We start from the raw sequence: 18,811 nt of genomic DNA, 5'->3' as shown, positions 1-18,811 counted from the left end.
GTTGTATGCCTCACATAGAGCTGGTGTTCTTATGTCTAATTAATTTCCTTCAAGTTCATGTGAAAGTTATGATCTGTCCTTACTGGTTAACGGGAAAATGTATTGAATTATTTTTGTAAGGTACCTTCTAGTTGCAAACAATATGAATAACAACTCTTATTGACACATACAATAGACAACACCAAAATGTCAAAGACCACTTTCAAGACAGAAAGTAGCATATTTTACATATTCACTGACACTATTTACTGGCACTATTTACTGGCACATTAAGGAACATTGATGGGGAAACAGATTATATTGCAATGTTTGTAAAATAAATACTACAGGATGACCCAAAAACACAGCCCATAAAAATATTAACACATTTGCTGACCTTTAACTCTAGTCTGTGTATGACTATTCCTCCAAATTTCAGTTATCTTGTTCGCTTAATATAAAAGTCATGTTTTTTCATAAATATGCTCCAAATATTCAGCGTTTGAGGCAAACTTTAATACATCTTGCAAACGTATTGATTACTCTAAAAAAATGTTCTTTAGGGTTTTAGAATAAAAATTTTGCAGAGTCCCATACCATCTGAATTTCTGAACCAAGTCAAAAATTCCACATGGGAAAATTGGCTTGCAATGCATCAGGGATATTCAACTAAATTGTTTCGGGGGCCACATTTCTAGAAAGCTAAGGACCAAGGGGTACTAGACTTTACCCTTCTCTACTATTTTTATTTTGTATAACTTGTAAAAATGTTATGCAGGTGTATTTAATTTGTCAGAGTTACAGGAGTGCTCAGCTGCTTTAAAGTACCTTCTGCAAAAAGCTAGTCAAAGATCATCTCTATAACAGCACAGAAGTGTTTTTAAGAATCTACTGCCAAAATCCAAGTTAAATTAGAATCATGAGGAACACTACTAGAATAACTAAAGCAGTTGAAGAAATGACTATTGACTGCATCTGAAGTAAACAAGCTACAGCAACACCTTAGTTACATAAATCACATTGTGGAAAAAAAAAAAACTGCCAAAGAGGAAAGGACTTAAAGGGGGGCCTCGAGAAATGCCTCAGTTATGTTAATCGCAAGTTTGGACTCCATGGTTTTATGTTTGGTAGCAAAATTAAAATGTCAATACAAGGATCTACCAATTTGTTTACAATAGTCTAAGTTCCTCTATATCAAGAGCACTTTTTAAGAGTTTGCTGCAAACATGTGCGTCTCCCAAAATTTGAAACAAGGCCTGGTCTGGTGTCATTCTTGTGCCGGTTTTGGCCCCTTAGCTGCTTGTCGAATAACCCTGCAAAGTGTATGATTAGTTGGAGAAATAAAATGTATTTTCCTTCGTTGACCAAGACATGTTGGGGAAGACTACGCTTTCCAATATTTTATGTACAAGGTTAACTTGTACACCCTGAACAAGAAAATAAGAATACCGTATTTTTCGGAATATAAGTCGCAGTTTTTTTCATAGTTTGGCCAGGGGTGCGACTTATACTCAGGAGCGACTTATGTGTGAAATTATTAACACATTACCGTAAAATATCAAAAAATATTATTTCGCTCATTCACGTAAGAGACTAGACGTATAAGATTTCATGGGATTTAGCGATTAGGAGTGACAGATTGTTTGGTAAACGTATAGCATGTTCTATATGTTATAGTTATTTGAATGACTCTTACCATAATATGTTACGTTAACATACCAGGCACCTTCTCAGTTGGTTATTTATGCGTCATATAATGTACACCTATTCAGCCTGTTGTTCACTATTCTTTATTTATTTTAAATTGCCTTTCAAATGTCTATTCTTGGTGTTGGGTTTTATCAAATAAATTTCCCCCAAAAATGCGACTTATACTCCAGTGCGTCTTATATATGTTTTTTCCCTTCTTTATTATGCATTTTCAGCAGGTGCAACTTATACCCCGGAGCGACTTTTACTCCGAAAAATACGGTAATTAAAATCAACAGATTTAATTATTAGATTTGTGGATTCTGTTTATCGTGGTCACCCTGGAGAGCTACATGTGCACAAAAATGTAATTGGTTTCCAACCACCACAAAAAGTTTTCAGAAACATCTGCTTACGTGTTGGCTAACAAAAAACACAACATAGTTTATATACGATGACACAAAATGCTTTTGTTTTGTCAATTAGAAGCTATCCATGCACACTACTGGCAATGCTTAACCATTTTCCCAGCCTGTCATTTACTGTATTGTCTTTAATTTTTACAATAACTCAGACTCAGTGTCTTAGTACCTATGTCAATGTGCAACATCACTGGCTTCCTATGTGTCATCCCTATTGCTAATTCCCCATGGCAACATCTTTGATTGCCATCAGAGCCAGCCAGCTTTCAAGATCATCCCAATTCCCAAGACTGTGGCGCTCTCTTCTATATTTAAGTAGTGGCATCGGCAGCGGAATGACTTCTGCTGAAGGGCATAACAACAGTCTAGACACCTCATAAGACAAACAAAGTTTCCCGTTTTTGTCTCTGTTGGAAACACTCTGGAGTTTAGCTCCCTGTCATTGTTACTTAAGACATAGCGACGACATTCAGCAAAGAAAAAGTCAGCAAGTAAACAACAAAGTTATGTTTAGCCCACCTCAGTCCGTCATGTGACAATATATAGTTGTTTATTATAAACAATTTCTCCCAATTAGCTGTTTTTTTTTGTTCTGAATTATGCAGACTAATTGATACATTCTCTGTGTGCACTAAATGCTCGAGTATGATGTACACTTTAAAGCAAAGTGCAATCACAACTTACAGTAAGTATTTTCCTGTTTTCCTACCTTGTAGAGCAGGCCTTTATTCTATTATATTCTATTCTATATATCAGTGGTTCTCAAATGGGGGTACGCGTAAAAATATATATTTTTTCAAAATATTATAAATGGGGGTACGCGTAAAAATATATATTTTTTAAATATTTTAAAATTAGCAACAATTCAAAAGTCCTTTATAAATATATTTATTAAATAATACTTCAACAAAATATGACTGTAAGTTCATAAACTGTGGGAAAAAAATACAACAATGCAATATTCAGTGTTGACAGCTCTTTTTTTCTGTGTGGACATGTTCCATAAATATTGATGTTAAAGATTTCTTTTTTTGTGAAGAAATGTTTAGAATTAAGTTCATGAATCCAGATGGATCTTTATTACAATCCCCAAAGAGGGCACTTTAAGTTGATGATTATACTTCTATGTGTAGAAATATTTATTTATAATTGAATCACTTGTTTATTTTTAAACAAGTTTTTAGTTATTTTTATATCTTTTTTCCAAATAGTTCAAGAAAGACCACTACAAATGAGCAATATTTTGCACTGTTATACAATTTAATAAATCAGAAACTGATGACATAGTGCTGTATTTTACTTCTTTATCTCTTTTTTTCAAACAAAAATGCTTTGCTCTGATTAGGGGGTACTTGAATGAAAAACATGTTCACAGGGGGTACATCACTGAAAAAAGGTTGAGAACCACTGCTATATATCACTAAGCTTTAGAACTTTGTTCTGAAAATGTCCTTCCGCGTTTGTGGAAACGCTTACCGCCCACACTGCTTGGTGCCTCGTCTGAGGTGCTGTGATATAGATGACCATAGTAACTAATTACATGACCATAGCATCTAATTAGATTACCATAGTAACTAGTTAATCATCCATAAGCGCAGATTCCAAGCATTGGAATACTTGTATAGTTCAAGACTTACGGTCATTTGAAAACATCACTGCACATCAAAATGGCAGCTACACTTTCCATCTTAAAGATCTAAAAAAATTATTTGGGAATGTCCGGCGGGGCAGATTGAAAACCTCAATGGGCAGCATGTGGCCCCGGGGCCTTAATTTGCCCAGGTCTGTTGTAGAGGGAGTTGGAGTTACGCCATTGTTTGTTTTTTTTTGTTTTTTTTTACGCGAGTTACGCCATTGTTGATAAATTATTGCACATGAACATGTTCATCCTGGGAAGGGTCTTTGAAAGAGTCCTACATCCTTAGTATTGGCCATGTTCACTTTCCTTTTTCTCCTATTTTGAGGTGTTAGCAAGAGTTGAAAGATGGGGTCACTTCATTTTAAAGGGGTTACTGCACTTTTGTGCCTAAAATTCAGCACAAGCACACATATAGTGAGAAGGAGATTCATATGGCCCCATTGGTCACGGTTTACCTGACACATGAAAGGCGACACATTTGGGTTGCACTATCCACTTAATCCAACAGATGACAGTAGATTGTTGAATATCTTAAAATGTGTTTTGTGGCAATTACAACTTTGACCACAGCGTCAGTTGCTATGTGGAGTGCCACTTTTCATCGTTTTTAGCAGACTGCTTTGCCAAATGATTAACCCCCTTCATCCTTTCACACAATATCCACCCAGCATGTGTCCCTTTTCTACTGTATGTTTTTCTTTTTTAATGCATTCTAACTCATAAATAAATTGAGCCAATGGAGTTGTCCTAAACAACATCTGAAAGCCTCCATCAACTTTTATATCAATGGTAAATGGTCTGTATTTATATAGCGCTTTATTATACCTGGAATGGTACCCAAAGCGCACATTCATGATACCAAGTAATATATAGGTCATTTTAGGCATACAGCGGTGTATTAATTTTACAGACGCATCACAGCTTTTACTTTTCTTTTCAACAACAAACTACTTCTAATCATGGCAGACTTCATGGGAACCAACAAAGACGACTTTGGGACATATAATGATCAAATCACTATATTTTTTAGCCTGAATATAGGGAGGATGAGCTCCAAGTTTTAGAAGCTGTGTGTTAAAAGGATCCAGCTTTAGTGAAACATAAGCATCATATAACACCATAGCTAAGTGCTAAACAAGGCAAACTAATTACGAACATAATATAACAATCACTTACTGTAAAATGTCCGCTCTCAGGGGGAGGTCGACTGATGCGACGCTCATATCTTTCCAATTAGATAGTAAAAAAAAAAAAAAAGGCCGCATACAAGCGTTTTAAGTGTCCTTCTCGCCAACTCCTGGTCTAGGTTGATTTTCAAGGTTTACAAACGTGTCGATTAATCGCCACAACCTGTGTCCCAAAAAGGTTTAGCTAAATATTGTAAGAAACTCTTCTAATGCAACATTTTCTAAAAGTAAAAGAACAACTAAACAGTGTTACATATTTTACTAACGCTCAATTACAAACCCTGTTTCTATATGAGTTGGGAAATTGTGTTAGATGTAAATATAAACGGAATACAAGGATTTGCAAATCATTTTCAACCCATATTCAAGTGAATGCACTACAAAGACAAGATATTTGATGTCCAAACTCATAATCCTTTATTTTTTTGGGGCAAATAATAATTAACTTGGAATTTCATGGCTGCAACACGTGCCAAAGTAGTTGGGAAAGGGCATGTTCACCACTGTGTTACATCACCTTTTCTTTTAACAACACTCAATAAACGTTTGGGAACTGAGGAAACTAATTGTTGAAGCTTTGAAAGTGCAATTCTTTCCCATTGTTGTTTTATGTAGAGCTTCGGTCGTTCAACAGTCCGGGGTCTCCGCTGTCGTATTTTACGCTTCATAATGCGCCACACATTTTTGATGGGAGACAGGTCTTGACTGCAGGCGGGCCAGGAAAGTACCCGCACTCTTTTTTTTACGAAGCCATGCTGTTGTAACACATGCTGAATGTGGCTTGGCATTGTCTTACTGAAATAAGCAGGGGCATCCATGAAAAAGATGGCGCTTGGATGCCAGCATATGTTGTTCCAAAACCTGTATGTACCTTTAAGCATTAATGGTGCCTTCACAGATGTGTAAGTTACCCATGCGTTGGGCACTAATGCACCCCCATACCATCACAGATGCTGGCTTTTTAACTTTGTGTCGATAACAGTCTGGATGGTTCGCTTCCTTTTTGGTCCGGATGACACGATGTCGAATATTTCCGAAAACAATTTGAAATGTGGACTCGTCAGACCACAGAACACTTTTCCACTTTGCATCAGTCCATCTTAGATGATCTCGGGCCCAAATGGTTCGCTTCCCTTTTGGTCTGGATGACACGATGTCAAATATTTCCAAAAACAATTTGAAATGTGGACTCGTCAGACCACAGAACACTTTTCCACTTTGCATCAGTCATTCGGCGGCGTTTCTGGATGTTGTTGATGAATGGCTTTCACTTTGCATAGTAGTTTATATTTACATCTAACACAATTTCCCAACTCATATGGAAACGGGGTTTGTAGTCTGCCCTTTGCAATAGCAGGATAATACAAACATATTTCAAGGTGTTTTATTTGAGATGTATTATATTTAATCGGATACAAAATAAATTATTAATCCAGGAAATGTCATTTAAAAATTCTAATTCCGCATTAAATTGTTTGGAACTTTAAAACCGATTTTGAATGCCCTTAGTGCTTCCTTCAGAATAAGCAAAACAGCATTCATTTAAGATAATTGTATTTAAAAACATATCTTTATGAGCATCAGTTGACTTTGGAATATTTTTTTTCAAAATTATTTTAACTTATATTGATTTTAGTCCCTGAAGTAAAATACCTTAGAAATTAAAGATGGGAAGTCGTCAAGTATTGTGAGGCAAATGATAAATCTGTTTTTGAACTGACTTACGTTCTATCTACTGTTTAGTTCTGAGGAGGTGTTGGACAGATATGAATTTAAAACACGAGCCCACATCCAGGAAGTGGTAAGAATCAATCCAAACTTTTAACTGATTTGAAGAAATAAACACATTTAAAAATTCCGCCAACTAAGAAGTGTGTTAACTTTACTTATGTTGTACGTGTATGTTTGATTTCCCATCTAGCTAAATATGAAGATGCCGCGCAAATACGTGCGGGAGGAGCCAACGATCAGGGGACCAATTTTCCTGGTCAGACTCAGGTCTCACACCGTGTTTGAAAACACTCCAATCAATCTCTTTTGCACTGTGGAAGGCTACCCTCTGCCTATTGTGAAATGGTGAGTAACTATAAACGGTTACATCATAATGCTATGATAACATCTTGCCTCAGTGGTAGCGTGCCACTGTACTCTACTTCTTACTGTAATTCAGGTATAAAGACGATGTGATCCTGGACATGTCTTCTGGGAAGTATATGGTTCAAGCAAACGGTGGTGTCCACTCCCTGGAGATTCAAAGGTGCACTGAACACAGAACGTGTAATGAAAATATTAGGTTTACTGAAAACTATTGGCGTCAATCCATCCCCAATTTATAAAACCCATCCATTTCAATGCTGACCCTATTCTGTACCCAGTGCACAAAGCAAGGTCCATAAAGGCCTACTTGGATTCGTTTGGTGTAAACTAAACTTGAGAGCCCTGACCTGAACCCAATCAAACACCTTTGTTTGGGTGAATGGGATGTCAGTAGGGCTGTTGTATCTTTACTGAGTCGGTGGCTCACTACTTATCTACTTACATACCTAAATTTACATCAGTGTTTTCAGATTTAATTTAAATATTTTATTGATTGACTATTTGATGACTTTTTGATGATTACATCAGGACTGCAAAGTAAGTGCCGTGCATGTCCTCCCTCATTTCTTGGGAAGCACAGCTGTTCAAATGCTGACCTCAGTGTTATGTGATACCCCAAGATTCCAGATTCCTTCAGCCGTATTTCTCTGTCTCTCACTCTCTCTCTCTCTGCCTCTCTCTCTCTCTCTCCTTGCATCCAATCATCTTATCGACCAACTATGTTTGTGCTATAACTCATATAAAATTAAACTACTTTAAAACATGTAGGAATCACATGATTTTGTTGGGCATACTGAACGTTTCAACCATAATATATGGGAGAATGGCAAAAATTACTATTCCCAAGGACCCTGCCCCACGTGTTTATTCAAGCGTTTAAGACGCTTGTTAGAATTTTGATGCCGGTGTTTGATACAAGATAGCGTACAAAAAAGGCAGTTACTGTACCTTTTGTACCACTTTGGTATCCCCATTTGGATTCTCTGATTTCTATGGGTTTGTTGGCAAACATATACTGAGTGTGCAATGTGATGTTCTCTTTTGCAATTTGAGTGTTGGTTTCACTTGTTTTTTTTTTTTGTGCAGATGTACTACTGATGATACAGCTCAGTACACAGTTGTGGCTGGTAATATGCATGGACAAGCCTCCAGTCAGGCCTCTGTTATTGTGAAGAGTAAGTTCACATTACTTGTTTTACAATACTTGGCTGAAATAGGTCAATTCTGTTATTTATTTTATTTGTTTTAATTCTTATAGGATACAAACATGAGGAGTTTTGTCCATATGGATGGGTACCTTACAATGGTACAACCGAATTTCAAATACTGGTCAGTGGTCACAAGCTGACTTGTCTTTTTGATAACCATTTTTTTTTATGTACCTGTCTTTTACAGCTGCCATGCTTCCTAAAATCCATTACACTAAAATCAACATTACCTTTGAGGAGAAGTTTGGCCCTGTGTTTGCCTCTGAGGGAGAGTCCGCCACTCTGACTGCAACAATGAACCTGGAACCCAACCTGGCCAACCTGCAACCTGAGGCACAGTGGTACAGAGATGGTAATGGGCTACCACTTATGGTGTTTCATTATTTTTTTTGTATAAGAATGAAATATTGTCTTTGTAGAGCAATACAATGTGATTGCATCGTTCTTTTGGCGGTATAGCTCGGTTGGTAGAGCGGCCGTGCCAGCGACTTGAGGGTTGCAGGTTCGATCCCCGCTTCTGCCATCCAAGTCACTGCCGTTGTGTCCTTGGGCAAGACACTTTACCCACCTGCTCCCAGTGCCACCCACACTGGTTTAAACGTAACTTAGATATTGGGTTTCACTATGTAAAGCGCTTTGAGTAACTAGAGAAAAAGCGCTATATAAATATAATTCACTTCACTTCACTTTCTCCCTGTCCAGACACTCGTTTGTTTGATTCTAAATGGGTGAAGATTGAAACAGGTAGAGGAGTCAGTACCTTGAGTCTTCCTATCCTCTACAAAGATGACGAGGGCTTGTACACACTACGCATGGTCACAAAAGGAGGCACTGCAGAACATAGTGCATTCGTCTCTGTTGCAGGTGAGGAATGGTGGACTAATCCTAAATGAAAATCTTAGCAAGACATTCAGGACCTGATCTACTAAATATCTGCATTTTAAAACACGTGCAAACATGATAGCTCACGCAAAAATGATCCACAAAGCTCATTCAAAGATGATTGCGCTCTCTATTTTGCTCATTTAATTTATGCAGAATACATTCTGATTACATCACATTCTACATTCACATCGAGAGGAGTCAGATGAGGTGGTTCGGGCATCTGGTCAGGATGCCACCCGAACGCCTCCCTAGGGAGGTGTTTAGGGCACGTCCAACCGGTAGGAGGCCACGGGGAAGACCCAGGACACGTTGGGAAGACTATGTCTCCCGGCTGGCCTGGGAACGCCTCGGGATCCCCCGGGAAGAGCTAGACGAAGTGGCTGGGGAGAGGGAAGTCTGGGTTTCCCTGCTTAGGCTGTTGCCCCCGCGACCCGACCTCGGATAAGCGGAAGATGATGGATGGATGGATGGACATTCTGATTATTAGAATGCCTACAACACTGGGAGGAGGAAATGCAGATATAAAAATGCAGAGTTTGCAATCTGATATATAAAACCTAAAATGGTTTTGCGGCTGCTGTTTTTTTGTCTACTTAGCACGTTTAAAGGGGAACTGCACATTTTGAGAAATGTTTCCTATCGTTCACAATCATTATGAGAGACAAGAACACATAGCTTTTTTTTAGGATTCTGAATATGATAATACGTGCTTGCAGGATGCGGTCAATTGGATTGACCATTGTCACCTTCAAAGCCATCAAAACAACTTCAAAACCGTCCATAAACGTTTTATATGGACATTGCAAGTATCTATATATAATGTAGTAACAGACATTTTCAGTACAATATGTTTTATGCTCAATATTTACCATATTTTGTTAAATGTATGTATTACCGGTATTTATATCCACAGCACATTTATTTCTATTCCCATGGCAACATACTTACGACTTCCGGCAACAAATGTGGGATCCTACTAACGGAAACAAACACTTGTGGGTTTTCTAATCATGACAGACTTGTTAAAAGGGAACATTATCACAATTTCAAAAGGGTTACAAACAATAACAATCAGTTCCCAGGGGCTTGTTGTATTTTTTGAAGTTTTTTTCAAAATGTTACCGGTCCCGGAATATCCCTAAAAAAAGTTTTAAAGTGCCTTATTTTCGCTCTCTCGAAGCCACTGTTCATTTTCCTGTGACGTCATACAGTGCTGCCAATGTCAACAAACAATGGCGAATACCACAGCAAGATATAGTGACATTAGCTCGGCTTCAGACTCGGATTTCAGCGTCTTAAGCGATTCAACAGATTACGCATGTATTGAAACGGATGGTTGGAGTATGAAAGTATTGAAAAAGAAACTGAAGCTATTGAGCGAATGGCTATTGACGCTTTTCATAGCCATAGCATGGCCGAATAGCTGCGTTAGCATCGCCGGTAAAATGTGCAGACACTCCGGCACATTCGATGGGGTCTGGCGGCAGATTACTTTCCACTTTCGCATCTTCGGGCCGGTGAATCCCTCCCTGTTAGTGTTGTTACACCCTCCGACAACACACCGACGAGGCATGCTGTCTCCAAAGTTCCAAAAAATAGTCGAAAAAACGGCAACTAACAGAGCTGAGACCCGGTGTTTGTAATGTGTTTGAGAAAATGAAAATGGCGGCTTTCTTACCTAGGCAACGTCACGTACTGACATCATCGCTTCAAGGGGGCTAAACAGAAAGGCGTTTAATTCGCCAAAATTCACCCATTTAGAGTTCGGAAATCGGTTAAAAAAATGTATGGTCTTTTTTCTGCAACATCAAGGTATATATTGACGCTTACATATGTCTGGTGATAATGTTTCCCTTTAATAGACAACAAAGATGACTATTTTTGGACAAATGAGAATTCCTAACTATATCTTTTCGACTTTGAATATGCAGAGGTTATAGAAGCCAGCACTAGGAGGGAGTAAAACTTTAGAGCAGACAGAAACCGAGAAAATGAGGTTGGCGTGACTTGACGGTATATGTGGAGTTTGGAGCGGAGCTATGGCGACAAAAGTGGTGTGCTTAAACAAAATAAACCCAAACAAAACCTCCCCGGCCAGATGTACCAGACACAAACTACTGTTCATCGAGTGAGCCACTTTATTATTGATCATGCAGCACTTCATGCTTGTTTTTACAACTACATTACATACACTGTCGAGCTAGCTTTGTACAAAGAAACTATTAAATGTGGGCTAATACTTCAGAGATACTGTAATATGACTGTTCATGTTTTTCGTCAGTACAGATTGGTGTTCTATAGTTCTGTGTTGTGCATTACAAACTCAAAAGCCATTCAGCTGCTGACACAATAGTTAGCTTACCTATGACCGTAGCTAGCTTATGGCTAATACTGTAGCGTGCCTTTGCTAGGAGATGGGTTAGTACGCTAGAAATACAGTTACTCAGTGTTCGCTTTTACAATAACAATGTTGCTACAGCTTGGTTACCATACAGGTAACGGAATATAAAATAAATATTGTTGCATTGATGCATTTTTAAATTGATTTAGAGACAGAATGTCTTGCTCCCATTAGCTGCATTGTTAGCCACCTAGAACAGGCCAATAATTACAAATTCAGAATACAAAAAAACCCCGCCAAAAACTTTTGTCTTCTTATTTCTCATAAGGATTGTAAACTATCGGCAACAATCCAAACTTTAAAGTTAACGTGCAGACTGACAGAGTTGCGTACAAATGGCTGTTTGAAAGGAGTGGATGGCACTGCAGAGATGGACAGATGGCTCGATGGAACTTTATTGCCATTGCATTTACATTTTCAGTACAAATATTGCCAAGAACAGATATACAGTTACAAAGTGGAAAAAAAGAGAACACTGATCGAGTTGATATCTGTGCGGCAGGTAGTAAAATAGTAAACATGAGGGGGCGAGGGGGAGAAAAAAGTAAGTCCCAAACTAAACTTGAGACTTGCAACGAGGGCAGTGGGGGTGGGCATCCGGCCAAAAGCTGCCAGCCACTTTGGGCGCTGCTTTGTTTTCCGTGAAAAGCGTGGCATGTGTGGGTGGGGTACATCTGATGTCCTGATATAAAGATTCCGAATAGGCACATATATTCAACATCCTCGACTGCAAGGGTCGCCAGGCACGCGTCACTCCGCTTATTCCAAGAGTCCATCGTGTGTCCAGCAACAACCATTCCGTCGGGACAGGCATGTTCCTCTTAGATCTCGTCAATTTCGTTGAGAGGTCACTTGATCAATTGCAAAAAGACGCTACAAAAAAGTTAAGAGGGGAAGGGGGGCTGGACGATGGAGAGAAAATCCTCTCTGTGTGCATGTCAAAAACTGTCATTAATAAAAATATTATATGTATCGTTTATTCAGCAATGGCATTGTATAATTTCATAACTGTGTTAGGTAAATTGTGTTAGGTGTTTCCATACAGTATAAACAACTTTTTGCCATATGCATTTTCTTTTAAGCCGGTACGTCTGGAGTGACCCAGATGCATAATTGTCACAGCACTGCGGCACCTACCAGACTGCATCATTAACGTGCTGAATAAGATTCTGCATTTCAATACAGTCCAGAAAAGTTGACCCAGATTATAATTGTGTGCTTCATGTTGAACAACATAACGAAACAGCACAGTTGAAACATTTGAAGCAAGTGTGGGGTAAAACGAGTGTTTCCATGATGACAGCCGGTCGCACACGCAATATTCTCATTTAAATAGCACCACTTGTGTACTTGTTGTCAGTTGTACATGCAATCTTAGTAGATCACCAGCAAACCACCGCCACTAATAGTACAAGCAATTTTAAAGTTTGTACATGCTTTTTAGCACTTCTTTGGGATCTTGGTCGATCAGGTCCTTAGTTACTATAAAGACATGCATGGAGAAGTACGTTGTTGGAGAACTTGAGAGTGCTGACTTACAATACATTTTTCAGTGCACTTTATTGATTAGATATGGTTTGCCTACATACAACAACCAAAGCAGTGTTACCTTGTCACATCCTGTATAGACAGTCCTCCCCCAGTCGTTGGTGCGCCCGGTGCACCAATGGACATGAAGATCCACGACGCCAACAGGGACTACGTCATTGTGTCATGGAAGCCCCCTAATACCACCACAGAGGGTCCAATTTTGGGATACTTTGTAGACAAGTAAGAGTTACAAATAAGTACCGTAAAGCAAATACATTGATGCATTAGACCAGGGGTCACCAATGCGGTGCCCGCGGGCACCAGGTAGCCTGTAAGGACCAGATGAGTAGCCTGCTGGCCTGTTCTAAAAATAGCTCAAATAACAGCACTTACCAGTGAGTTGCCTCTATTTTTTAGATTGTATTCATTTTTGATTTTAAGAGAGACAAAACTCAAATAGAATTTGAAAATCCAAAAAAATATTTCAAAGACTTGGTCTTCACTTGTTTAAATAAATTCATATATTATTTTACTTTGCTTCTTATAACTTTCAGAAAGACAATTTTAGTGTAAAAATACAACCTTAAAAATGATTTTAGGATTTTTAAACACATATACATTTTTACCTTTTAAATTCCTTCCTCTTCTTTCCTAAAAACTAAAATCAATGTTCAATTAAATTATATATATTTTTATTGTAAAGAATAATAAGTACATTTTGATTAAATTATTCATTTTAGTTTCTGTTTTTTCGACGAAGAATATTTGTGGAATATTTCTTCCAACTTTTTATGATTAAAATTCAAAAAAAATATTCTGGCAAATCTAGAAAATCTTTAGAATAAAATTTAAATCTTATTTCAAAGTCTTCTGAACTTCTTTTAAAATTTTTGTTCAGTAAAATGTAGAAGAAATAATGATTTGTCTTTGTTAGTAATATAGCTTGGTCCAGTTTGTTATATCCATCCATCCATCCATTTTCTACCGCTTATTCCCTTTTGGGGTCGCGGGGGGCGCTGGTGCCTATCTCAGCTACAATCGGGCGGAAGGCAGGGTACACCCTGGACAAGTCGCCACCTCATCGCAGGGCCAACACAGAATGCAGATTGGATTTTAACCTATTTAAAACATGTCATCAAAATTCTAAAATTAATCTTAATCAGGAATAATAACTAATAATGTTCCATAATTATTTTTTTTATTTTTTTCAAAAAGATTCAAATCAGCTAGTTTTTCTCTTCTTTTTTTTTGGTTGAATTTTGAATTTTAAAGAGTTGAAATTGAAGATAAACTATGTTTCAAAATTTAATTTTCATTTTTTTCCTGTTTTCTCCTCTTTTAAACCGTTCAATTAAGTGTTTTTTTCATCATTTATTCTCTACAAAAAACCTTCCGTAAAAGGAAAAAAAAATGTAAAACGGAATGACAGACAGAAATACCCATTTATATATATATATATATATATATATATATATATATATATATATGGATTTATTTATTAAAGGTAGATTGAGCATATTGGCTATTTCTGGCAATTTTTTAAGTGTGTATCAAACTGGTAGCCCTTCGCATTAATCAGTACCCAAGAAGTAGCTCTTGGTTTCAAAAAGGTTGGTGACCCCTGCATTAGACCTAATTGTCTTTCATTTTTAATAGTAAAAACGCAACCATTTTCTTTTCTCTTTTCAATGTACTTAATATGAAGATGGTACCTCACTACAGTATCTCATCTACAGTATGTCATTCCCTTATATCAATATTATTAATGCCTTTTTCTCACTTACCTTTGCAGATGTGAGGTTGGAACAGAAAACTGGACTCAGTGCAACGATCAACCCATTAAGATCTGTAAATACCCCGTGTCCGGCCTGTTTGAGGGACACTCCTACTACTTCAGGGTCAGAGCAGTCAACTCCCGCGGAGTCAGCAAACCATCCCGCATGTCAGAGCCCATCGCTGCATTGGACCCGACCGAGTTTGAAAGACTGCATAGTGGGTTGCACGTCTGATGTCAATCATTTATGTTTTTAATGACAAGTCAGGAATTTAATAAATTATACAATTTTTTAATAGTAAGATACAAAGAATAACAGCCTGTTCTCCATGTGAAGAAATGATGATTTATTACAGTCTGTCATGTCTTCTCCGCAGCTAGAAAATTCGGAGGAAGGTTGGATGTTGTGTCTTACCATGATGAGGTTGAAGGTGTGTTTTATTGCCTTAATTGCTTTCTTGTACAATATCGGTCTGCAGATTCAAAGCGTAAGTATTTTAAGTGTATTTTTTGTGTAATTTCAGTATATTCTATATCTGTTTGTTTGCAGCTGACGGAAAACCTCCGTGTTCTCCATCCGGAATTTATGCGTCAGAAACTGACAGGACTTACATTGTTCTGAGCTGGAAAGCCCCTTTATATTCCAACAAGGCCCCCATGTGGTATTACATAGAAAAGGTGAGGCGGTCCCCCTCCTGTCTATAGTATACTGAAAATGATCCGCATTGTCAACACACTACTCAGTTGCCTAGTGGTTAGAGTGTCCGCCCTGGGATCGGTAGGTTGTGAGTTCAAATCCCGGTCGAGTCATACCAAAGACTATAAAAATGGGACCCATTACCTCCCTGCTTGGCACTCAGCATCAAGGGTGGGAATTGGGGTTTAAATCACCATGAATGATTCCCGGGCGTGGCACCGCTGCTGCCCACTGCTTCCTTCACCTCCCAGGGGGTGATCAGGGGTGATGGGTCAAATGCAATTTTGCCACATCTAGTATGTGTGTGACAATCATTGGTACTTTAACTTTAACTTTAACACACACCACAAGCTTGTTCACGTGTAAATAATAACGACATGCCATTTAATTGATGCAATTGCCCCTCCCAAAAGTTATAAATGATGGTCATTTTGGGTGTTTTTATGTATTAATTGCACCCAACTTAACTTACAGATATACTTTGTGTATGATAACTAAAAACTCTGTTGGTAAGAGCATGTATCTCCTCTGAGAAGCCTGGATGAGGGAGGAACATAATGGAAATCGTTTTAGAATTATAACAAATTAACAAAAAAACAATGACTCAAAATCTTAATGGTTCACAGAATTACATACATCGGTATATTAAGAGGTTATTCCTGAAGATGTGTAGAATCCTTTTATTGACAATTATTTAAAATAAATATTACAAATTGTTATTGTGACACATGGAATGGCTTTTGACTTCAGCTGCCATGGCCGTCACATGAAAGATATAGTTCTCAAGAGTGCTTACTACAGCTGAGAAGTTTGTGTTATTATAATGTGTGTCTTTGTGTCACAGAGCATGGCAGACAGCGATGCCTGGCAACGCGTTAACACTCAGGTCCCAATTCGATCCCCCCGCTATGCTGTCTTTGACCTGGCAGAGGGTAAACAGTATAAGTTCAGAGTCTTGTCCGCCAATATGTATGGGACCAGCGAACCATCAGAACCAAGTCAACCCATTGAAACGCAAGAACTTAAAGGTCTGTCTTATTTCCCCTCCACATATAGTCACTCAAAAGTCTTCTTAAGCTCTCTGGTTTTCGGTCATTGTAACTGTTGAAATTCAGTTTTTTTTTCATTCTTTGGCTTCAGGTGTGCCTTCAGCTCCCGGCCAGGTGATTTCAACCCGAGAAACGGACACCTCTGTCCTCATCCAATGGGCTCCTCCAAAAGAACCCAACAATCTGATTGGCTACTACATCGACCAGTGTGTGAAGGGGTCTAAAGACTGGATCTCAGCCAACCATAAACCACACAAGAGCACAAAGTAGGTTTCCAACACTATGGACACAGTGTGCATATTCATAGCATACTTAATGTCTTTCTCTGCAGGTTTGTGGTAAGCGGTCTGACAACAGGGGAAACCTACGTGTTCCGTGTCCAGGCTATCAATGAGATTGGCCTCAGTGAGGAATCCCAAGAGTCTGCACCTCTAACAGTAAAGGCTGCCCTTAGTCAGTAGTTTTTCCTTTTTGTCATTATAGTTAATAATTATATTTAATAGGGTTGTTACTTTAAAATGATCTCATCTTCTATTTAGCCGCACCGTCTGCTCCTTATGCGATTGCTGTGGTCAGCTGTGACGGACATTCGATGGTCCTGAGCTGGAAGAAGCCCCTTCTCTCTGGCGGTACACCGATTAAGGACTATTATATTGACAAGAGACCTAGCGGAACAAGCTTGTGGAGGGAGATCAATATCCCACCAGTCACAGAAAGACTTTACAAGGTAAATGTGGCAAAACATGGCTAGTACTTGCTTGAGAATGTCTTTCCCATCTTATAAGATACAGTCGCTCCATGCTACATCATGCTTCAAATATAGCAACTTCACAGTCACTACCTACATCGAAAAAAATAGATAAATAAGATTATACTAAATTTTTGGGCCTAAATTAAGTGATACATTATGTTTTATTTATGTAATAAATGCACTAAACTGCAGCAATTGTCTTATTGTCTAAGCAGGACGTACGTTTTCTGGGTAAAGTGTAAAACATGCTAACAACAACAACAGGTGGCTAATTCAGTCATGATCTTCATGGCGGCAGTCTCAAATTAACCAACTTTTGGCGGAACAACTTTTTGATGGACTTCCTCTTTAAAGGCCTACCGAAACCCACAACTATCGACCACGCAGTCTGATAGTTTATATACCAATGATGAAATCTTAACATTGCAACACATGCCAATACGGCCGGTTTAGTTTACTAAATTGCAATTTTAAATTTCCCGCGAGGTATCTTGTTGAAAATATCACGAAATGATGATGTGTATGATGACGCTTGCACGTGATGTCTCGGGTTGTAGTGGACATTTTTTCCCAGCCCGATCCAAGCTATAAGTAGTCTGCTTTAATCGCATAATTGCACAGTATTCTGGACATCTGTGTTGCTGAATCTTTTGCAATTTGTTCAATTAATAATGGAGAAGTCAAAGAAGAAAGATGGAGGTGGGAAGCGGTGTATTGCAGCTGTCTTTATCATCACAAACACAGCCGGTGTTTCCTTGTTTAAAATTCCCGAAGGTGAAGCTTTACTATGGAACAAAGCGGTCAAGCGAACATGGATCCCGACCACATGTCAACCAGCAGGTTTCGGTGAGAAAATTGTGGTAATAAGTCGGCTCTTACCGGGGACATCAGCGGAGCTTGTGTCCTGCTGCAGCTGCGTGGCTTCCCTCAGAGACACTGGCGGTCAACACACCCGTAGCCACACCCCTCCGACTTTCAGGTACTATATAATCTCACTAAAACACTAACAACACAATAGGCAGATAAGGGATTTTCCAGAATTATGCTAGCAAATGTGTCTAATAATATCTGAATCGCTCTCACTGCCCTCGCCTTTTTTTTTTGTTCTAGTCCTTCAATCTCATTATCCTCATCCACAAATCTTTCATCCTCGCTTTCATTGTCGCTTTCTCGGTCCGAATCGCTCTAGGTGCTGGTGGCTATGATTCTAAACAATTTGAGGATGTGAGGAGCCCTACAACCCGTGACGTCACGCGCACATTGTCTGCTACTTCCGGTACAGAAAAGGCTTTTTTATTAGCGACCAAAAGTTGCAAACTTGATCGGCGATGTTCTCTACTAAATCCTTTCAGCAAAAATATGGCAATATCGCGAAATGATCAAGTATGACACATAGAATGGACCTGCTATCCCCGTTTAAATAAGAACATCTCATTTCAGTAGGCCTTTAAACCCCGTCTCATCAATAACATATCCCCACATCAGTGAGACTTTGACGCGAGC

At 38.6% G+C, this 18,811-nt stretch overlaps 1 protein-coding gene across 1 annotated transcript in view; it reads left to right on the top strand.

Annotated features, from left to right (window-relative positions):
- myom2b (myomesin 2b) overlaps positions 1 to 18,811 on the top strand; it is a 61,381-nt gene that overhangs the window by 3,025 nt on the left and 39,545 nt on the right. The window contains exons 3-17 of the mRNA XM_061880277.1: positions 6,660 to 6,717; positions 6,838 to 6,992; positions 7,087 to 7,173; positions 8,100 to 8,188; positions 8,272 to 8,319; positions 8,409 to 8,573; positions 8,924 to 9,085; positions 13,136 to 13,277; positions 14,830 to 15,029; positions 15,189 to 15,242; positions 15,362 to 15,489; positions 16,353 to 16,536; positions 16,649 to 16,823; positions 16,889 to 17,010; positions 17,097 to 17,284. Of these exons, the coding sequence (XP_061736261.1) occupies positions 6,660 to 6,717; positions 6,838 to 6,992; positions 7,087 to 7,173; positions 8,100 to 8,188; positions 8,272 to 8,319; positions 8,409 to 8,573; positions 8,924 to 9,085; positions 13,136 to 13,277; positions 14,830 to 15,029; positions 15,189 to 15,242; positions 15,362 to 15,489; positions 16,353 to 16,536; positions 16,649 to 16,823; positions 16,889 to 17,010; positions 17,097 to 17,284 (1,957 nt within the window). The remainder of the gene's footprint in view (positions 1 to 6,659; positions 6,718 to 6,837; positions 6,993 to 7,086; positions 7,174 to 8,099; positions 8,189 to 8,271; positions 8,320 to 8,408; positions 8,574 to 8,923; positions 9,086 to 13,135; positions 13,278 to 14,829; positions 15,030 to 15,188; positions 15,243 to 15,361; positions 15,490 to 16,352; positions 16,537 to 16,648; positions 16,824 to 16,888; positions 17,011 to 17,096; positions 17,285 to 18,811) is intronic.

The sequence above is a fragment of the Nerophis ophidion genome, linkage group LG02 (genome assembly GCF_033978795.1).
Source record: "Nerophis ophidion isolate RoL-2023_Sa linkage group LG02, RoL_Noph_v1.0, whole genome shotgun sequence".
Lineage (NCBI taxonomy): Eukaryota > Metazoa > Chordata > Actinopteri > Syngnathiformes > Syngnathidae > Nerophis > Nerophis ophidion.
The sequence above is the reverse complement of the archived record's forward strand: the minus strand, read 5'-3'. Positions and strand labels throughout refer to the sequence as shown.